We start from the raw sequence: 23,264 nt of genomic DNA, 5'->3' as shown, positions 1-23,264 counted from the left end.
CTTCCATTTATGCTGACAAAGACCAGTTTTCTGTCACAAAGTGAGGGAAATGGCATTGAGAGGTGACTGAAAATTGGTACAATGAAGGATCCATCCTTCAAATGGCTCCCAGCAGTGTTTCTTGTGTGCAATCACTGCATTTCAACAAAGTATGGTTACCAGGATCAGCAGATAACCTACGAATCTTGTTCATAGTTTATATAGGGACATAGAGCCACGTTCTTCATTTATAAAATTTTATTGTTTCAACAAAGAATAAAAAAGAAAAATAAAGAAATAGGGGGAAAAGATCAAGATGGAAATAATATTAGAGTGTAGAAAAGGAACAATAGGAAAAAATAAAAAATAAAATTTCCAATTTTCTTTGGTACCTATACAAATATAAGGATATAATATTTTGATAAATATAAACGGTTCTAATAATCAAATCCCACAATTAAAGTTTCATTTCTTTCAATTTAAAGTAAACAATCCAAAAGTGGTGTCCAGGTAGCAACAAAGCTAAAGTCTTTCTTTAATCAAAGTTACCAATTTTGCCAACTCCATTAATTTCACCATCCATTCGTCCATTGTGGGAATCTGTAAATCCTTCCATCTCTGTGCATATAAGTCTTGCTGTAGTGATCATATAAAGTCCCACTTTTTTTCCAATCTTTCAAACCTAAAAGAAAAATCTTTTCTTTCAATTGCACATTTATTCCAAGAATTCTCAAAATAAAGGTACATATCTCAACCCAATAATTTGAGCTTTTTTTACATGTCCACCAAACATAAGATGTATCTTCAGATGCCTTATACTATTTTGACAATTTATTAGCTGCTAAATACCAACAGTACATCATCTTATAAAAATTCTATAAATCTGGTATAAAAAACTGAAATATTACATTGGCATATTCAGTCAGATTGAATGGCGACTGTCAGTGGACAGCCATTTTCAGGTCCTTCCAGACACGTTCAAGAGTTCAAGTCAGGGCTCTGGGTGGGCCTCTCTAGGACATTCACAGAGTTGTCCCTAAGCCACTTCTGTATTGTCTTGGCTGTGTGTTTAGAATCGTTGTCATGTTGGAAAGTAAATCTTTGGCCCAATCTGAGGTCCCGAGTGCTATGGGACAGGTTTTCATGGAGGATATCCCTGCACTTTGATCCATTCAGTTTTCCCTCAACTCTGACCAGTCTATCAGTCCCTGCTGCTGAAAAGCATCCCCCAAAGCATGATGCTGCCATCACCATGCTTCACTGTTGGGAGGATATTGGGCAGGCAATGAGCAGTTCTTGGTTTCCTCCAGACATAATGTAGAATTGAGGACAATCTTGTTCCTCAGTCTGAGAGTCCTTCAGATGCTTTTTCGCAAACTCCAAGCAAGCTTTCATGAGTATTCCACTGAGAGGCTTCTGTCTAGCCACTCTGTCATAAAGCCCAGATTGTGGAGAGCTACAGTGATGGTTATTCTTTGCAACTCTATCCCATCTCCCCAGGATCTCTGGAGCTCAGCCAGTGATTTTTGGGTTCTTGGTCACCTCTCTTATTAACGCCCTTCTCCACCGATTGCTCAGTTTGACTGGGTGACCAGTTCTTGGAAGAGTACTGGTTGTGCCATTTGAGAATTATGGAGGCCACTGTGCTCTTAGGAATCTTCAATGCAGCAGAAATTCAGTGCAGCAGAAATTTTATTGCAGCCTTCCCCAGTTCTATGCCTTGCAATAATTCTGTCTCTGAGCTCTGCAGGCAGTTCTTTTGATTTCATGGCTTTTGCTGTGCTACTATATGCACTGTCAGCTGTGAGGTCTTCCATAGAGAGATATGTGCCTTTCCAAATCATGTCCAATCCATTTAATTTACCACAGGTGGACTCCAATCAAGGTATAGAAACATGTCAGCAACAATCAAGAGAAATGGGAGGCACCAGCTAAATTTCAAGTGTTGTTGCAAAGGGTTTGAATACATATGCCAATGCAATATTTCAGTTTGTTCTTTTTAATAAATTTACAGACATTTCTAAAATTCTGTTTTCACTGTCATTATGGGATACTGAGTGTTGATTAATGAGAGAGAAAAATGAATTTCAACAACTGTAGAATCAGGCTGCAGCGTAACAAAATCGACAAAAATGAAGGGGGTCTGAATACTTTCTGAATGCACTGTAAGTGGGGGGAAACTTGTACATAATGCTTGATCGATGGGAGAATATGTGGAGTAAAGGATTAACATTTACACTGAATTATAACTTGGAAAAAATGTATTGAACCACATTTTTGATGCCCCATTAATGTTCAGAGACTGTTTTCATTTATCCTGGAGAGGGGCAGGAGGATAAAAACCTTTAGAGCTGCCAACATTTGAAAAGCTCATTAACAGACTCTCTGGTAGCTAATTAATTAATTGAGCAATGTTTTCAGTATCTCCAGGAAAGCAGTTTTCAGAGATTGTTTATCGACAGAAAGTGTTTCTACAGGTTTCTGCACTTCTAGGTGGAAGTCAGAATACCTTGGGGAACAGAAGCTGCAGCCTGCTGACTTTCTAATAAGTGCCACTGAACTCAGGACTTCCCTCTTAGTAAACAGGTTTGATTCCTTCGCTAGCCTTATCACTAGCCTGAGCAAAGCTGTGCTAATCTAGACTCACTCTTCTCTATTGTGAAGTTGTTGCACAGTTGATGCAACACAGTAATATAGCACTAGAGAACAGAAGCCCTGTGAAACAACATACTCCTTCTCTGAAATTAGAACTCTTGGAGTGCGTAACCTAGAAACAAGCTACTTATTTATGGCACTGATGAGTACCTGCTCTCGTGGAAGAGAGACAAGAAGTGGGCAGATGAGACAGATCTGAGAACTAGCAGATGTCCAGCTCTATCACTGTATCCGTAGTCTTTCCAAAATCTCAATACCATTCCAGGCAGAGAGGGACAACACAAGGATGGACAGTGAGGCATCAGGACAATTACTGTGCCTCTTCAGTATGAAGCAGCAAACTCACTGTGGTCAGCTTCTCAAAATCATTTCACCATGGTCAACTCGTTGCAAGGCAACCTGCCCCGGCCAACTTGCCACCAAACAACTCACTGCGGGACATTTTATCCATTCAATTTGATTATTTAAAATACATTTTTAAAATGGTCATTTTTATCATTCACATTTCAATCTGTCCCTCCTTTTGCCTCTTTTCTTTATTGATACTATTCCACCGTTTCTCTGAGATTAGTGTAACACTTGTCTTCTGGTAAGTTGGCTGTGTTGAGTTGGCCGTGGCAAGTTGGCTGCAGTGAATTGTCACAGACCTTTTTCAGACATCACTTTGGCTAGAATGGGGAAAAAGGAATATAAAGAGTACTACTCGGTTGGATACCCATGCTTCACTACGGAATTATGTGATTGGGCTTGATATTGGGCTTGACAGTTAAAGCTTGAACATTAATGAGTAGTTACGATCGGCCTCTCCTCTCCCCTTCTCTCCCTCAGGCTGGTCCCATAGAAGCTTCTCCTCTCCTCTCCCCTTCTCTCCCTCAAGCTGGTCCCATTGATCCTCTCCTCTCCCCTTCTCTCCCTCAGGCTTCTTCCACAGAAGCCTCTCCTATGTTATCCCCTTCTCTCCCTTTCAGGAGGGGAAGTGGAATGCCTAACTCCTTAGCATCAGAGCGTTTTTCAGGTGGGGAGGGGGAGTAAAATTTCTAAACTCCCAGCCTGCAGGCCGGATGAGTCACGTGGTGGCCATGCCCATGCCCAAGTGGTAGTTGGAACAGAGTTCTTTTCAGGTAGAGAGGGGGAGCAGAACGTCTAGTTCCTTAGCATCAAAGCGTGTTAATAATAATATAGCAAATACTAATGATCTGATAGTCATTTAGAAAAATCCTTTCTTAGCAAGCACCTAGAAGCCAAGAGGAACATATGTGCCAAATTTCATGGAGATTTCGTGTTATATGTGTGTGTGTGTGTGTGTGTGTGTACGTGTGTACGTGTGTACATATACACATATGTATTTAGTGTCACAACCCCTGGTATGCCCAAATATGGGAGGAGGCATACTGCTTCCTTTCTCCGTCTATCGGCTCATCACAAAAGACCATCCAGACAGAAAGCCAATATTTTTACTGTTGCCTTTGTTACATTTGTGCTGTATTTGTGCTGATAAATAAATAAAGGGAGACTAGTATAGATCTATTTCAAGCTATTTAGCTCTCATCAACTTTCAAATCCCAGTAAGGGTATGGCTAGCTGATGAGAGCTAAATAGCTTGAAATAGATCTATACTAGTCTCCCTTTATTTATTTATCAGCACAAATACAACATATACACATATACATATATATATACACACATACACAGTACACACACACACACACACACACACACACACGTGTGTGTATATATAATACACACACACACACACACACACACACACACACACACACACACACACACACACACACACACACACACACACACACACACACACACACATATATATATATATATATATATATATATATATATATATATATATATATATATATATATATATATATATATAAGGCATGTGTGATTTCACGGATACCTCTTTTCTACCTCAGTAACAGGTTTTTAACCAGCATGTTTCATGGCAGGAAAATTGAGCAAATTGTTGTGAACAATTTACGCTACTCAACCTATAAAAACCAATATATACTCCCTATCATCATAGATGCACATACACTGCCACAAGGTATCTTTGCTAGGAGTGTGCAGTGTACAAATAGCATAAATGAACTAAGCTAAAAACAGCATTTCGCAATCATTAAAAACAAAATACCATACCACAGTCAGCATTCAGATCTTCAGTCAATATGTAATGCAGTGTTAGGAAATGTATTTTCTGCTTACAGGGATCAATCCGAGCCTATGACCATTAAACTGGAACATAATGATTTATTCCCTTCCGGAATACGTTGGCCCTCAACTGCCAGAATTCCCAGGCAGCACACCTGGAAAGGACCAAAATTGGGGAAGCTATCCTAGGTTTCAGGATTTTCACTGTCCTGAAAGGAAACTTCAGGATAAGGAATGGAGCAGATGGCAGACAAAAATAAAAGTCCTCCCTGAGGAATTCGCCCAAGATACTCTACCCTGCAGGAAAGTAATCTGTCAGCTACACAGGGCAACCTGCCGACCACCGTCACTGCCTTAGATCACTACTCATCCGGGTCATTGTGTTTGCCTTTTGTATTCACCTAAAGACCAGGCCCATTCTGTTAGGACAATATGTCTTGCTCCAAAATGCAGTTGGCACATCCCTGGATGAAAGTACTCTTGAAAGAGCTGTCGTGATTGCATTTGACCCCTGGGTAGTGTTTTGTTGTATAGATGGAAATTGCCACATTCTCTTCCCCAAGATGATGGCCTTGGCGATGAAAGCTCATCTTTGTGATTAGCTCTAGGAAAGAAGGGTACAAAACAGGACAGGGTCAAACTAAGATGAAAAAAGAATCTGAAAGAGTATAAGGTTTGGAATGGGAATTTGTCCCAACTTAAGCACCCACTCTGGAACAGTCATACCTCAGTGCTTGCCTTCATCTTTGTCAGCTTCCCCCAATCTGGCACTTTCCAGATCTTGGCCTCTAAAGAAGGAAGCAAGTGATCAAACATGTGTCATGACAAAGATCTAGGCACTAGCATTAGATGTTGGGATGTAATTATATTAAGGTAAAGTATGTTATCCCAATCCATCTGTAGAGGCTGGGTCTTAAATTCCACTTCTTTTTTTTACTTTCCTTCCTTGTAAGTTAATGCTACTCATTGGAAGACTGTTTTCTAAGAATACATCCAGAATTACATCCAGGAATAACTGGAATAACTCTGGATGTATCACAACAAAGGTGACATGCAATTCTTCTAAGACATGTATACTGTGTTTCCCTGAAAATAAGACAAGGTCTTATTTGCTTTTGACCCCCCCCAAATTTTGCTTGGGCCTTATTATCGGGGGGGCTTATTGGTTTGGGGTTGCCGGGTGGCTGCTCTCTTGCGAGCAGGTGCCTGAAGAGCCGGGCACAGCCTCACGGGCAAACAGCTGTGTTGCGCTGTTGCAGCAGTGCAACAAAGCCGCCATGAGGTGACCATGCTCATGAGCAGCTGCCTGGCAACCCCCCTTTCTAGCCGGGCAGAGCGCCACTCACCGACCCAGTAATATCCCAAAGGCGCTAAGCCGTGTGGTGCTCTGCCCGGCTGGAAAGAGAGTGCACGAGGACTTGTTCTGCCTCCAGCTCGCGTGCCTCCCAGCCTCACCATGCCCAGCTCTCCCTGCAGGGCTGAGCCAGGGCAGCAGCACTGCCGTGGCCCCACTGCCGCTGTCCCACTGCCACTGCCGCCGCCATGCTCTGAGCATAACCAGCTTCCAAACTCTGGAGATCCACTGCCGAGGCTTCCGGCAGCGGCCGCTCTGGGACTACACTCTATGGTTGTGGGCTGGCTGCGGAAAGACCTCTGTCCCGCCATGGTGAGGCTGGGAGGCACGCAAGCTGCAGGCAGAACAAGTGCTCACACAACCTTTCTTTTCAGCCGGGCAGAGCGCCACACAGCTTAGCGCCTTTGGGATATTACTGGGTTGGTGAGTGGCGCTCTGCCTGGCTGGAAAGGGGCATTGCCGGGTGGCTGCTCATGAGAGAAGCTGCCCAGCAACCCCCCACTCCAGCTGGACACAGCGCTACCCACCAACCTAGTGGTATCCCAAAGGCGTCAAGCAATGTGAGTGGCGCAGTGGTTAGGGTGCAGTACTGCGGTCCACTTCAGCTGACTGTTATCTGCAGTTCGGCGGTTCTAATCTCACCGGCTCAAGGTTGACTCAGCCTTCCATCCTTCCGAGGTGGGTGAAATGAGGACTCAGACTGTGGAGGCGATATGCTGACTCTGTAAACCACTTAGAGAGGGCTGAAAGCCCTATGAAGCGGTATATAAGTCTAACTGCTATTGCTATTGCTATTTGCCCCCTCCCCCGCCGGCTCCTGCGGCTTTGTCCCTTCAGGATATCGCTAGGTTGGTGAGTGGCGCTCTGCCTGGCTGGAGGGGAGGTTGTCCAGGGGCTTATTATTGGGGGAAGGCGTATATTTTTGCTCACAGGAAAAATATGGCATAGTCTTATTATCAGGATATGTCGTAATTTCGGGGAAACACGGTATCACCTCGATATCTTTGCTGCCAAAACAGCACCTTTGCTCCAAGATATGAATATGTTTTGTGATCATCTCAAGGTTGTAGCAAATCTGATTTTGGGAAACCATGTAATTTGCAAAGACGTATTAGGCTCTGCCAGAAATAGCTGGCCACTTTAATGCCATTCCCCAAAACCATTAAAAAAGCAGATTGGTTTGGGGGTGGGGGGAGCATGTATAGCTTTCTAGCCACATATATAACCTACTTCTCTGGTGGTGGAGGGGACACAGGAATGTTGACCTCCATATGTTTCCGGATATATTCTCTGGATCTTATATCAGCCTATAATCAGGGCCAAGAGGAAAATAATAATAAGAAATTAATTAGGTTGACTGGTGCAAGGATTCCAGGAGAACGGGAGGAAAGGACAGGGCTGCTGGGCTCTGACATTACTGTACCTGGAGGGGGGAAAATCATCTCACAAATCTCAGTCCTAGTCAGATTTCAGCCAATCACAATGCAGCTTCTATCCCAAAGAGAATTGAGGGTTATCTCTCATGATATATTTTTGGACTGAGAAGAAAATGAGCCCGTTCTGCTCACCAGCAGTTGAAATCTTGCAAATAATTTATATGAAAACCCATGTTTGATCAGACAACGGCTCACCTGGCTAATATTATTTTTCAGCTGTGGTCATGGAAATGTAAAGGAGTTTATTCTGAGTCGGGCTATGAGTCAAACTACTGTATATAATACTTTTAAAATATGGTTAGCAACCACACTCCTTTTCCTTACCTAAAAGGGAGTTCATTTGACTGAAATAAAACTACCAGCCTCAAGATGAGGGTAGTTTTCATTTATTTTAACTTTAGTGTCTCCAATTTACATTGCTAAAAAGATCCACTAAATAGCAGCTTTTCATTTAAGAGGCTGAGAACTAGGCTGGGACTGCACCAAGGTGAGAAAGTCTTACAACTGATAGCTTCTTATACATGCCACATTACAATCTCAATCCGAACCAGTTCCACTGTGCTTCTTTTTGAGAGAGAAAGAAGACTCAAGAGAATGCCAAGCTGCCTCTTTCAAACAATTTATATTTTATCCCATTCAACACAAACTGAGCCGTTTGATACGGGCTTCCAAAGGCTACCTACATTCTTCACAGCAAAGGAAATAAATGTGTTAATGGACACCATGCTTTCTTTTCTAAGATTGGGTCTCTCAATACATTTCTCTATAGAATTGCTGCCAAATTCTGGAACACAACCAAATTGGGTGACAGCTTTGGCATCTGGTACAATTAAACTTGCAGTGGAACTGGTAAGGGATGAGAAGGTTCAAGAAATCCGACGGATGTCTGAATTTAGAATGATTCACCTCAATGGGCCATAACAGGTCTGCACATATTTTCCAAATGAACTAGAGTTCCCAGACACCTCAGTCTTCTGGCAACAGGAATTGAAGTACCAGGCACCTGGCAAGTGGCTGGATGGGAAAGACCACAAAACCAGGTCGTCTAGTAGTACCTTCTCAGATTAACACATTATATTAAAAGGCATCAGCTTTTGTGAGTTGCATGTCATGTCATCACTTCGCCGTCACCAAAGCCTTTTAATAAAAGTTGTGAGTCCTTCTGATTTTTGTCATTATGCCTTAAAAGAGGGAGGGTGATCTAGAAACACCGAGCTGCTCTGGCGCAACAAACAGAAGGAAAAGAGAACAAAACGTTCACAGCAGTCAGGTTTCTCAAGCCTGCCATAGCCTCAGAACAGGATTGAATTGAGAACCTTCTTCCTCAAGCTGATTTCATTGGAGTAGCAGCAAGGAATACATAGGTATGAAATTAAACTGATGTACAAAATCACGGAGGTCCAGATGTATTGACCTTCATCTTTGATCACTCCTCTTCTATCTCATTGACTTAACTACTTATGTGAGCAGTCCTTTGCAGGCACTGCTTTCTTCAATTCCACTGTACATTCTATCTTCCGCTACTCTTACCTACCGTTTTCATATTCTTCATTCGTAATTCCTGATTTCTCTTTTCTCTACTTTTTGTGGGATGGATGGACAGATAGCCAGTGGTCATGTGTAATGTTCCAAAGCAGCTTTCCATGAACCACAGCACTAATAGCCCTTCCTTTGATAAACTTTAAATTTCTTTTAAGTTTAGATGTCATTCATCTTTCTTTTTCAAGGTTCATAATCTTCATTCCACAGATATTATTATAACAAATATGTAAGAGTGACCAGGCTGAAAGAAAATAACTATCCTAGGACTACCAAATCTGGACTGCAATAACCATCTGGACAACCACTAGATTGTAGCAAAGGTGATCCCTTTAGTAGTATGGAGAGGTTGGTTGGTTGTTGTTGTTTTCAGCCCAGACCTAGTATTCCTAGACTAGCTCCAAATCACCTAAAAACTTTCTTTTCAAATGGATCCAAACTTCTTACAACTTTATTGCCTTTTACTTGTTGAACGAAATTCTTTGGGTCTATTTAATGTATGTCTTCTCAGCCAGACCTTTATTTCACTTTCCTAAGAACCAGGGCAGTTTACAAGTACTCAGCAGAGAATATGAATTTCAGGCTGCCATCTGATATATCACAAAATGGGGAACAATGGAGGGAATTTTTCGGAGTATAAGACACGCCTTTTTCCCTCAAAAAAGAGGGTGAAAATCTGGGTTATACACAGAATGCAGCATTTTTGGCCTCCCGAAACCCTGCCCCCTTTGCAAAAATGGCTGTGCATAGCCTTTAGGAGGCTTCCAGAGTCCTCCTGGAGGCTGGGGAGGGCATAAATGAGCAAAAAACAGGGCAGTTTTTGCTTGTTTGGGGGGGCAGCCCCCAGGAGCACTCTACAAGCATCCTAAAGGCTTTGCATGCCCTTTTTTTGACAAAAAATAGACCCGTTTGCGTGAAAAATGGGACTTTTTGGGAGCTCTGCAGAGTGCAAAACCTTTTTTTTTTAATTTGCCTTTTCAAAATCTTGGTGCATCTTATACTCTGGTGTGTCTTATACTTGGAAAAATACGGTAAATCCTTTAATTGAGGGACACTGAATCAATGGACCTTCTAGACTGCCAATGGTTGATGGGAACTGCAATATTATAAGGTCTAGAATGGCATACTATATGAAAGAACAGATAGGAATAATCCACTATTGGTACATAATGATTCAAGCTTCCAGGTTAGGGAGCAGATGAATAACTTTCTGTAGCATAAAAGCTTCCAATATGTCATGTACTGGGGCCAGAGACACAAAAGATCACCTTGGCTATTTTGCATGCCCACCTTTTGTGAAAGGAATGGGGGTTTGAACATTTAGATACATTTGTTATGACAAATTAATTTGTTTTAGATCTGCTAAACAAAATTATTTTACATCATTTGGCTCCATACCAACAAATTCTACAAGGCAAGAACTGTTGAATATAAATGGCTCGAGCCAATAATTACTGGCAATAACAGAAGCTAAAAGCCAGTCATCTCCAACATAATTAAATGCCATTTAGCCGTTTTGTTTCTCTAGTACATATTTTAGCCTACTTTTCTACTTTAAAAGCACCTGCGAAACATTTTAATAACCCGAAAATTGGAACTAGAATTTTAGATAATTAAAAACGGAAGATGGCTCTGCAAAAGCAGAGATGACATCTGCACCAAAGACCAAGAACTGGTGAGCATGCCAATTCCTTGGAACCTCTATGATAAAAAAAGAGTATCGTCCATATTGGCTCCAGATGGCTGCTCCTGGCAAGGAGCCCATAGGACAGCCGTTTTTCATGAGTTGGAGCACCAGAAGACAATGGAAGTAGCCCTCCCGATGCCAACCGAGGTGGAGACTTTTAAAGGACACTAAGTTTGCAAACCTCACTTTCTAATCACTTTCATAAATTCCTTATTAATTACTTTAGTAATAGATCTAGAGATAGATTTGAAAAATCTTCCATCGGATGAATTAATCTTCAATGCTGAACAAAATAAAAAATATTTACAACCTTTAGAACTTAAAGCATTTGAAATAAAAAAGTGAAATGCTAAATAAGATTTGAATCTAAGATAGTTATGAATGGATTAAGGATCCAGATAAATTTACAATGTTGGAAAATAAGATTTCAAATTTATCTATAAAAAATAAATAACTTCTTGTAGAAAACAGGCATATTTTGGTTATCCTGGCAATGGCAAGCCATAACAAAAAATAAGTGATGGTTTTAGAAACCAGACATTTGAGGAAAATAAACATTTTAAGCAGAAAAAAATAGAAAAGGCTGATGTCAGTTCATTCTGACATTTACAGAATGATACAAAACATTATAACAAATGTTAATATTAAGGGAAATCTTTGACGAATGGAGTCAGAAGTTAATAATTACAATATCAACCCTGTCAATAATGATATGCTTCTGTGGATAGACTAAAACATATTAATGGAGGAATGAAAGATGTGGGACAAATTTTATGTGATAAAATAATGTATAGAATATGGAATATAAATGATAGGCTAAATTAATGATTTGGAAAATGATGTATTACTGGATATACAATAGAAACTGGCCAAAGTTTTAAAAATTGAAAGGAAAATACAAATGATTCACCAAGAAAATGACATGGAAAATATTTTCATATTGGATTTAGAAAAGAGGCTTGTTAAAACCTAGAAATATGTAAGATGGGAGAAAGAAGAATTGGGGCTGATGGTGGAATCCTTTGACAATTTTGGATTGAATTAAAGATTAAGATTGTTAGAAGTAAAATGAAGAAATATATAGTTGCTTTATTTGATCAAGGTTAAAATATTTTGCTACAATAGTCTGGCAACCTCTATTGTAAATAAAATTCTTAATAAAATTATATTTGAGATAATTAAAAACAAAAGTTTTGGATGAAAATAAATATGGCTCAAGATCAGACTCTTACATTAGAGGAAAATCTCTCTCCCATAAGTGATTTTAAAAAAAACCAAAACTAGTTGGCAAATAACTATTCTTGTTTGACCAAAAACTGGGTTCTCAGTCATGAATGTTTGTGGCTCAGAAATTGCAATGGCTAAGTATTCAATTGATTCAATATCCAAGGAATCACAATACTGAACATTCTGGCACCTTTTCAATAAAATGCCTTGTTTCATTTTCCAGCTTCTTCATCAAAGATTATTAATGCCACCTTCAGCATCCAGAGCTACCCTCATTTTGCTGCCATGGCAGGGAAAGGGAAGAGCAAAGTGTCCTCTTAAACTGTAGCATCATTTCACTCCTAACATTGTGCTAAAACCGCTTAATCTAGCTTATTAACCCAAGAGGTTAATCAATAAGGTGGGTCATGTTGCCTTAATAATCCCTCAAGATCTCGTCTATTTTTGGAGTAGGCCAGCAGTGGCATTAGAGACTGGGGATTATGCCAGGAGTATAAAAAAAAATAGAAAACATCAGGCTGGTCAGATGCCCAAGACTGTGCAAGTGCTTTTGTTGCAAAAAGATGGCAGACTTATTACTTCTACCATGAGTTACTGCTATTAAACCCAGGCCTGGGAGACACCTCTTCTTGCTTTAAGCTTTTTCCCACACTTTTGGGCTGCAGCCTGATTTTCTCCAGAGAGGAAAGTGGGAGTGGCAGCATAGAGAGGCTAATGGGCTGTGAAATGCAAGATCGACTGCAACAAAGGAAGAGAGGATGGGAGCAAGCAGGGCAGAGTGTTGTGCCTGTGTTACAGTGGAGATATTCACATCAGAAGGAATATTCCTGGGTGACTAAAGTCAGTTTTGTCACATGAAATGTTTCTTTCATAAAAAGGCATGCAAACACTGACTCTCTTGAATACTTACGGCTTCTGTGCCAGTGCTGGAGGCATTGACAATCAAGAACCATGTATAACTTCCTACATACTAGTAACTAGAAGAAGGAACATCTGCTGCTTCTAATCACCATCATTCACAGAGCATAGACCCTAATTTCGGCGCTAGGTTATTGAGTTATTTGTTCAGGACTTCTTATGAATCAATCCGCTGGTTTCTCAGCTTGGTACTATTAACACTGCCTGACTGAGGCTCTCAAGGGTTTCCTGCATGCATTTTACTGACTTTATCTGAGGATGGTAGGGAATGAAGCTGACACTTCGGTATGCCAAGCATAAATCATCCAGTCATCTACCATTGAGCCACACCCTTAAAGACAGCATCATGAACAAAAGTGCAAGCAGTGGTCATGGGCTGATCAAACACAATACAACCAGATCTGAGTTGCAAAAATAATGGAAGCAAAAAGATGCAGAAAATCTTAACTTTTTGCTGTCATCTTGTGGCGTATTGTATTCTGTCTTTCTTCTACAACTAGATTACTTGATGTTTTGCACATCTAAAATATGCTTCAGCTCAAGAGAAGAACATCTCAACATGCTGATTTGGCTGTTTCCCCAAAATTATTTCATGCTGAGACCTATAAGGCAGTGGGCCCCAATCTTTTGGGACCGATTCCGTAGAAAGAGGTTTTTCTGTGGACAGGAAGGGGTGTGATTTCATGTGCTGCCTGCATCCTGCAGATGCGGTTTCGATTGTTTGTGCGCACCGGTTTCTGGCATGCCGTGGACCAGTGCCGGTCCAAGGACCGAGGATTGGGAAGTCCTGCTATAAGGGGTTCAAATAGATTCTTTCTTTGGAGCTTAGAACGAAGCTAGCATTTAGAAAGATGCCGACATGGGTACAGTGGCTTATTATTGGCTCATAAATCTGAGCACTCTAACACTAGGAATAATACCTTCTATCAGAACTTCACTGTCAAGAGGTGAGAAACTGCTCTGCTTGAGCTTTTCTTTGTCACAGGTCCATGTATTGAAGGCATGGTTGAAAATTTCAAGGCTAGCTCTTGGCAAGTCTGTGGCCCACACATTTTGTGCTAAAATCTATCCTTGCTCAAACTTTGCCTCAAGATATATAAATGGTGATCAAGCACTGCCATCCACTGGCTGCATTCTGGCTCAGCAATCTCTGCAGCCTGCAGACTCCTGGGAGGATCAGCAGTACAGTTGGCCCAGCAGATCCTATTCACTGTGCAAGTGATGTAATCTGGGAATTAGTTATGTAGAGTTTTCTGTTTAAATATGGGGTGCTTATTCACAGAGAATACATCTCGGATTCTTAACTTTAGAGATTTTTTAAAAAGGAATTATCTGGATCCCCAAAAATGGAGCAGATACCAATTCTGCAAATCCGGGGTAAATTTTAGGTTTTAAAAATAAAATGTTTCTTTTTAAAACCTAAAATTTAAAATTCCTGTTTCAATTTTTCTGATGCTGGGTAAGTTTCAACTCTTTGGAAGAGTATGGTGATAAATGTAAATTTCATATAAATTTATTTAAAATTAAAAATGTTCAACCTATTGTTGGTTTTCAATTAACAGGAAACCTAAGGGTTGAAATTACTATATTTTGTTTCTGATTCAGGACCTCAGTGAAACTGTATAATTGCTTAAGTAGTCCCAATTGAATGATATCATTTTTAAAATTTCTAAATCAAGCCCTAAAATGATTTATTTGCACATTTTCAGGAGACAGAATGTTGAAATTAAACAATAGGATTGCTGTCAACTTTGCACCTTATTTATGACTTTCCAGAAGTATTTGGTAAAGTATTATAGTAAAATAAATGAAGTGCCAAATGGTCTCATAGAGCAGAGCTCAGCTCACCTAGCCCAGGGGTGTCAAACTCAAGGCCCATGGGCCACATCCAGCCCACGGGGTGCTTAAATCTGGCCTGGAAATAGCAAAGGACCAGCCTCTGCCAGCCAAAACAGGGTGTGGGAAAGCTCCACCCCACCCTGTGCCCCATTTTGGCCGGCAAGGTACTGCAGGAGACCGTCCAACCCAAAATGGGGGGGAGGGGGGAGGAGGGGATCCTCACACAGCAGGGTGCTGCAGGAGGCATCCATCCCATCTCCGCCCCCCTCCACCAGCCTGTGGAGAACTACAATGCTGATCCAGCCCTCGAAGAAATCCAGTTTGACACCCCTGAGCTAGCCCACACCTAGCTTCCTAGCCTCTTCTAACCAGGGTGTCCTCTAGATGAATGAACCTCTGCTCCCAGAATTCCTAGCAATGGTCATTAGGAACTCTGGGAACTGAAGTCCAAACATTCAGAACATTGACCAGTTTAGCTTAGCTTAGCTTAGCTTGAGGTTGCTGGTATCAGCATTCTAAATGCACATTCTGCTCATACCTGCCGGATGGGCTCAGGAATCCGATACTTGCAACAAGAATGGACCAGGCGCACAGCCGACAGTAGACTTATCTTGTGGCCTACTGAGATATACACAGGTTTTGTACTCTTGGCACAGCTACGCAAAGCCTGGTCAGATAAGAAACAAGAGATACTGCTAGAAACATGCAAACATGCAACCACCAAGGAACATGAATGAACAAGCAAAATGGGGTAGGTACCATGTAACATCAGACTCATATATTCCTTGAAACCCTTAAGTAGGCAAAATATCTATAGAGATTCTCAGTCATCCACATCCTCGTTGTCCCAAAGGTGCTTTTTCAAAAGGCAACTGGACTCTGCTTTTCCTTGAAGATGTTTCACTTCTCATCCAAGAAGTTTCTTCAGTTCTGTTTCTTCAGTCCTTTCAGCAGTTTCAAGAAGGTTCCACATCCATTTGCACTATTCAGGTGACCCCGAGGGCACGGTTAAACCTCCAAGTGGCCTCAACAATTCTCAGAAAGAGTGCTAATGACCAGATGACTGCAGAGAACATAAATCCTTCCATCTTCCACCATTCAGTCAGAACTTAAGAAGCTCCTTGGAGGAGAAGCCAAATGTCTTCAAGGAAAAACAAAGTCCAGTTGCCTTTTGAAAAAACACCTTTGGGACTTTACGCAGGCAACACTACAGTGTGCATGTGCATATGGTACACTTTGTACCACCAGGAAAACACTGAGTTCTGTTTTTCCTTTTCTTTTTCCCTGCTCTTCTATTTAACAAAACAGCTCTGTGGAAAATTCTAGCTAGCTAATGGAAAGGTAACAGCATTCCGTGCGCCTTTGGCTTTAGTCATGCTGGCCACATGACCACGGAGAGGTCTTCGGACAGCGCTGGCTCTTTGGCTTTGAAACAGTGATGAGCACCGCCCCCTAGAGTCGGGAATGAGTAACACATAGGTGCAAGGGGAACCTATATCTTTATGGAAAGAGAAGCTGGATTTTGAAATGGAAGAAAGAAAAAAGTGAATATGCAGCATTCATTCATTCATTCATTCACTCACTCACTCTCATTTTATTAATCAACTTTATATGAGCACCCAGACAAAGTCTGATACTTAAGGCAATGTTCATGTTGGAAAGTAAACACTGCTTCAGTGACTGAGGATAAATCGATCTTTCTTTTTTATTGCACTCATTTCTTCAGACTCTTTCCAAGAGCCGAGGTGGCGCAGTGGTTAAATGCAGCACTGCAGGCTACTTCAGCTGACTGCAGTTCTGCAGTTCGGCTGTTCTAATCTCACCGGCTCAGGGTTGACTCAGCCTTCCATCCTTCCGAGGTGGGTGAAATGAGGACCCAGATTGTTGTTGGGGGCAATATGCTGACTCTGTAAACCACTTAGAGAGGGCTGAAAGCCCTATGAAGCGGTATATAAGTCTAACTGCTATTGCTACTTCCAATAGACAGACACCCCTTTCCAAAAATACTTACCATACCCAAGATTTTCCCAGAGGTACTTTTCAGTGGGAATGTATCTCCTCCTGCCTGAAGATCTTGGATCTGGAATGTGGAGAAAGAAATTAACTACAGAGGAAACGTTGGGACGGATGGCGTAATTGGATCAATTCAAGATTAAATCCTAAACTGTAGCCTTTTCTGCAAAAACAAAAACAAAAAAGGGAGTTGTGCTAGTCAAGTATCAATGTTTCTCCTCCATTGCTGTTCTGTACAGCAGGGGTCCCCAACCCCCAGTCTGTGAACCAGCACCAGTCTGTAGCATATCCGCAACCAGGCCGTGCAAACAAGCGAAGCCCCATCCACATTTTGACAAGATGCAGGCAGCATGCAAAACCATATCCCCTCCGGTCTGCGGAAAAACCTTTCTCTGTGGAACCAGTCCTTGGTGTCCAAAAGGTTGGGGGCAATGCTATACAGAAATCTCTGAATAAAAGTCTGAAACCAAAATAGCTTGGCTGAAATTCTCCTTTAAAGGTTTTACTCTGCATAGAAATAAGTGGCTTCCTCTGCAATTATTTTCATGTGTCAAGACCATGCAACACACACACACACACACACACACACACACACCACGAAGGCATAGTTAACTGTATTTTTTTTAAACACACAGTGGGCAGTACATCTTGGTCACTACATAATTAATTGTACATCAGTCTGAACATATTTCATCTTGAAGGTTAACTCCATCATTTTCCTACTTTAAATGAAAAAAAAACCCAGCCAGAACAGCTATTTGTACATAGCAGCTTCTCCAATTTTCACAAGATGTTCTTCTAACATCCCCCCATCCCCTACTGTTTGGAATTAAGAATGTAAAATGTAATTCACACCTTTCAACACTTACTTGTTTCTTGTGAAACTCATCATTGGCCAAACCTTCAACCTGCAAGAGATTTTTGGCTACACCAATGCAGGGAAGACCTGTGAGAACACCAAGATGGCAGGCGATGCCAAAACCTGTTGAATGTAATGCAGAAAGAGGAGATGTTGGAGAAAAAACAAGTGAGAGAAGTTTCAATTTTGTTGAGAAGAGAAAATCTGGCACCACTTTGTGAGGACATGAGTTTGAACAAGCTCCCAAAGGAAGGCCAAGCCATGAAGGACATAAGGCTGCTGTCAACCTTGCAATGCTTTTCTTGATGTTCACCAAAATGCCTTCTAGTTACTCTGCTGTTCCTTTTAGGCGTGGGGGAGGACAGCTTTTCCACTTACTGTCAGCAATCAGGCTAGTACAGCCTACATAGAGGAGATGGAATTCTTTTGTCTGCCCCTCCTTCCTCTCTGGTGACTGCCAAGAGAGTGAACACGAATAATTTCCTCCCCACGAGCTCTGCAAACACTACAGTAATGAGAAATCAACCAGTGACTCCCCATGTTGGCATATTCAAGGCATGCTCTAAACATCTCAGAGATGGAAAGTAAATCTCGAGGATTTACTTTAAATCTACATGCAAATTTACAGTACAGTAAATCTAAAGGATTTACTGGCAAAGATGGGCCAGGAAACTTACCTCTGTGATGCAAGATGCCGTTTCCATCTACAAGAAGTACCTAGAAAAAAAAGAAAACCCACAAAGGAGCACCTCAATAATACAGTGGGAAGCTTTCTCCAGTAATGGAGATGTCAGTGTGTTGCTTTGCATACACAAAGTATCAAAAAAAAGCAGGCAAATACCCTTGGTGGCCACCTTCCCTATTTTACCCAAGGAAGAAAGAAGCGACATCTAGCCACAAAATCTGTCACTAAAACATTATTGAGTCTGAAATACAGCAAGTGCATTGTTTGTCCTCCCTCGAGATCAGATATATATTAAAAAGTGACACGTCCAAATTCATGCACATTTTTTAATTGAGATCCCACCCCAGCTGGTGTTCTTCAGGTGTATAGGTTTATAAATATTATCATTCTCAAGTGAATGCAAGGAATGGCTTTGCAGACTGGGAATTATGGGACTTGTCATTTGCTAGGTGCTTTAGTTCCAAGAATCCCTTTTTGCATCTGTTTTATGAGAGAAAAGCTGCTGAGGGACTCCAATTGGGCTGTCTTGGTGAGCTAGGGCCTTCCACAGTTTCCTAAAAATGAAGCCTCTCTGGCTGTTTTAGGAACGATGCTTTTTATTCTGACTGGATGACTCAAAAGAGGCTTTTAAACTAGGTTTGAGCAGCTGTCCCAGGGGTGAAATCCAGCAGGTTCTGACAGGTTGTAGAGAACAGGTAGTGAAAATTTTGAGTAGTTTGGAGAACCGCCAAATATCAACTCTGGCTGGCCCTAGAGTGGGGTGGGAATGGAGATTTCGCAATATCCTTGCCCTGGAGTGTGGAGGGAATGGGGATTTTGCAGTATCCTTCCCCTGCCATGCCCACCAAGCCACGCCAACAGAACCGTTAGTAAAAAAAATTGAATTTCACCACTGAGCTTTCAGCACAGCTTAAAGAGGTTGGCTTTGGGCCTAGTCCTCCTAGAGAGATCATAGAGATGGGATTTCTGGCCTTCAAATAAGAGAAAACAGGGAACATCCATATCCATAGGGACTAAGCCAAGAAATACTAGGGGCCAGAAGTCTTGAATCCCTGGCTATTAATTCTTTGAAGGAGGGGAATACTGGATGAAATATATCCTTGGCATAAAGCAGCAGCACTCCTTTCATTAACACAGACTATCCCACCTGGGGTTTAAGGCCAGGCTTCTGTGTCTCCAGCCGTTGTACAGCCTCCAGCAGAAAAGGGACTTCTCGGAAAGCCAGGAATCCTGCCACATAGGGGGCATTCACAGCCACCACGTAGCAGTCTTCATAGAGGACCTGTGATGACAGAAGAACAAGTGACATTTTTGCTAAGCAGCAAGACTAATATTTTCAAGGTCATTTAGGTCAGAAGTGGTCAGCCACAACCCTTGAACTGAAGGGAGCTCCCAGTTCCCATTTGGCATGCCCCAAGCAAATCAGCAAGGTGGATCAAATTTAACCTTCTCACGTGTTTGCAAATGTAAGGTGAGAACTGATACAAGGCTGTGCAAGCATCTACCATCATTGCAATACCAGATTGCTCCCTCCAGTTCTAGAGAGTGCTTTAAAATGATAAGTAAAGATTCATTTAAGTATTTCCTGAAAATATGAAGTAAGAAAGAAATAAAAACTCAGCTAAGAAAAAGAATTCCCTACTTCTGATGTAGACTAAAACAAAAGATGCATCACATCCCTTTTCTTTGTCTACCAAACTGTTGAGATTGTCTCTTTCGTCAATTCTCAGAGCTGGGGGGGGGGGGGGGCGGGGGGGAGGGAGCTTATCTCCTGCCAGTTCTCTTTCCCTCGACTACTCTGAAATTTTGTATTTGGCAGCCAAGGTGAGGAATATTTTGATTGCTCAATGTAGCGGGCAGACAATCACATTTGTGGTCTCTTACAGCTAAAACAGTTTAAATGTTTAAAAATGCTTGCAAGAAGGTAAAACATATATATTTTCACACATAATATTCCATGGAGACATCAAAAATATGCCTGAAAATCTTTTTAAGGAATGGCTGAAACAGTGGAAAACATTCATATCCATCCATTCATTTATCAGATCTTGTGGTTTCTGAGTTTCTCTAAAGTAACCATCCTCTGAAGAGGTGCTCTTCTAGGCAACTATGATGCATATGGGAATTTTGATAAGAAGCAAAATTCTAACTCCACTAACCTGATTCTGAGACAGCAAAACTGGCAAAAGATTTACAAAACTTTGAAAATGCTATATAATCTTCTCATTGGGTTGATGGCCCTCAGCATTTGCCAACTTGAGAATCAAGACTGGGAGATCATAGTTTGAAAAGTGACAAGTTAAATTGACAACAGCTGGAATACCCCTAAATTTGACAACAGTCCCAGAATTCACCACTGATACTTGAATTGCTTCCAATAGTTTATTCTCAATTCTGCTATGGAAACAAATATCTCACCTGGAATCCACCGAGACAACTAAATTGAAGTTATTAAGGCATAGTCAAACTTTTGGAAACTTGGAGTTTTAGTCTTCTTAATATATTAATCCTAGAAGTTAAAAAATTCCTTGTTATGTCTTTAGCATTTATCTTTGTTACCTCAAGTTCTGGGTAGCTGAGCACCACCAGTGAAGCACAGGCACATGTGGCATCTTCTTTGAGATAAGACAAATCCATTCCTCCAATTCTTTCCAGTCCAGTAAAGGAGAAATTGCTCTGCCATTCCTCTGTGTCTTGTTCAATCACATCTTCTTTCATCTGGATTTGTTGACTACAAAAAACAATAGGACTAGATGAAACCTGCCAGTTCCTAGCATCATTTAAGGTAAAAAGCACTCTGGGCGATATAAAAAATGGTAGCAACTGAAAAAGGGAGAGATATGCATGTAAACCAAATGATGCTTCCAGAATCAAATGTTGAACTATTTCAACATTTTTGAAAAAGATTTTTTTCTCAAATGGATAATCATGAATGTTTATTGGTTTCAAAGAACTTGAAATGACCCTATTCAATACCTCCACCACTAATCCACTTAAGAACATTAAAAAAGCCACACGAATCTGGCAGTTTGTCAAATACAATATTCAGATCCCAGTATGGCTGTCCAGATGTGGAGACTCCACAAGCAAGAAATGAACCTAATATCCCACTCAAGTTGTCCAGTAACTGGTATGTGGAAGAATATTCCCTTTTATACTGGGGCTGACATATCTACAATGTCCTGGTGGCAATAATCCCACTAATCAATTCATAAACATAGATTAGGGGATATGGACAGCTGCTGACCTTCAGCCTACTTATGAGACTAACAGGAATGGGAAAGCTCAGTATCCAAGATCTTGTTTTAAGTACCCTACAGTGTTTTCTAACATTTTCTGTCTTCTCTAGCATTCATGGAGTCATCTGAGCTTCCAGGACTGTGCAACAGAGAGCAAAACCTCTCCGCTTCACTAACTGTGTAACAGATTTATGTTGCTATCCTGTGAGCCTTTGTTTCTCTACTCTTTGTTCTATGCTGAAAGATTCTACTTGCACTGCATTTTTCTCCAAACAGGTCTGCCCCAGCTTTTGACTTTTGCTGACTTGTGCTTTCATGTTGATGGAGAATGTTGATAAGATTGATGAACCTTTTTCAACTGGTGGATTAATGTCATTAAATTGAAAGCAGGGCTATGTGGTGATCTGTACTCCAAAGGGAGGAAAAACAGGAAAAGATGCGCTCCTGTGACATGAGGGCCTCCACCGACCAGGCTCCTCTTCCCTTTTTTACCTTTCAAATCAAGATCATTAGAGACCCATAGGGGTCTCTAATCTTGGCAACTTTAAGACTTGTGGACTTCAATTCCCAGAATCCCCCTGCCAGCCATGCTAGCTGAGGAATTCTGGGAGTTGAAGTCCTCAAGTCTTAAAGTTGACACAGTTGGAGACCCCCTGCCCTAAGTAGAGAAACCAGGGAAATGCAGCTGACATCTCTAGACCCACAGTCCCCAATTCTGGGAAGGAGGCACCGCAGTGCCTCATCTGCAGCCTCTGGGCTGCTGGCATTCTCGTCTAGAAGCGAGACCTCTTCAGCATAGGGCAGGGATCCCCAGCCCGTGGCCCTCACAGCAGCCTCCCTTCCAGGCTCGGGGGCTTTTAAGTTATCGCGATTCACGCTCCGCGAGAGCCCAACGCTTCCTTTCCGCCCTCAACCTGCCAGGCAGGGGGCGCCCTTGGAGGCAGGCGCCCTTCCATCCCTCTGCAGCCACGAGGGACCCAGGAGGCGGGGCCAAGAACCCAGCAGCTCAAAAGAAATACAAATCCCAGGTTCCCCTCTGGCAGGAAGACCTCCCCGAGCCCTTCTTTAGCCCTGGTTGCCCCCGCCTGGCTGGCGTTTTACCGCTCCCAGCGCCGCAAAGTCTCTCTTTCTTCCTCTCTGCTTCCCGTCCCGTCCGCCATGGCGTCCGCCCGCGCCCTACTTCCTGGGGTTCCTTCCGCAGGGTTCGCTGCACCCGGCGCTCCGTCCGTCCCTTCGGCTTCCTGTTTGCACCGAAGGGCGGAGGCGCGAGCTACCGGGCTGGCTCTGCTCCCTCCATAGCGGCAGCTACGATCCTCAGCGTTTTCGACTGGGAGTGTCCATAGCCCCGCTCCCGTCGTATTACGCGCTTAGCTAAGGCTGCCAGATCTGGGCGGCAAAAATCCGCACGATTAGATTGACAACAGGGGAGAGAGTGTTTTGGATGCCAATCGGTGGCTTTGCAATCAATAACCCGGCGCTTGTGAATAAATCCAGAAATAACAAGTGATAGCTACGGGTAGTTAAAGTTTGTTGAGGAAACAAATTAACCGTTTCCTAATTCGAAATAGAAAACCTTTTTGCCGCTCCGAATGTTTAATCTTCCAGAGTACAAGCAAATCCAGGAAACTGGGTTAAAAAAAATCCAATTAAGGGAAATTCATG

General features: G+C 42.0%; 1 protein-coding gene across 3 annotated transcripts; it reads right to left on the bottom strand.

The window, feature by feature from the left end:
• Positions 1-219: 219 nt before the first annotated feature.
• ENDOV (endonuclease V) lies at positions 220-22,982 on the bottom strand. Of its 3 annotated transcripts, XR_015696014.1 has the most exons (11): positions 22,704-22,981; positions 20,923-21,094; positions 19,511-19,645; positions 18,356-18,395; positions 17,689-17,801; positions 16,818-16,886; positions 15,345-15,473; positions 7,391-7,467; positions 5,533-5,594; positions 5,208-5,410; positions 220-661 (listed from the first exon to the last, which is right to left on the bottom strand). XR_015696014.1 is itself a non-coding variant. In XM_087710138.1 (10 exons), the coding sequence occupies exons 1-9, from the start codon at positions 22,760-22,762 to the stop codon at positions 5,534-5,536; spliced, it is 855 nt and encodes a 284-aa protein (XP_087566264.1). In that variant the 5' UTR covers positions 22,763-22,982; the 3' UTR covers positions 220-661; position 5,533. The 3 variants fall into 3 exon arrangements, 2 of the variants coding, with proteins under 2 accessions (XP_087566264.1, XP_087566265.1); XM_087710138.1 differs by lacking the exon at positions 5,208-5,410 and having other exon boundaries at positions 22,704-22,982; XM_087710139.1 differs by lacking the exons at positions 5,208-5,410; positions 5,533-5,594; positions 7,391-7,467.
• Positions 22,983-23,264: the final 282 nt, after the last annotated feature.

Source organism: Thamnophis sirtalis, unplaced genomic scaffold (genome assembly GCF_051295495.1).
Source record: "Thamnophis sirtalis isolate CommonGarterSnake01/CBP01778 unplaced genomic scaffold, rThaSir2_p1.2 scaffold_3, whole genome shotgun sequence".
In the NCBI taxonomy this organism is placed as follows: domain Eukaryota; kingdom Metazoa; phylum Chordata; class Lepidosauria; order Squamata; family Natricidae; genus Thamnophis; species Thamnophis sirtalis.
This window is presented reverse-complemented; position numbering and strand designations above follow the sequence as displayed.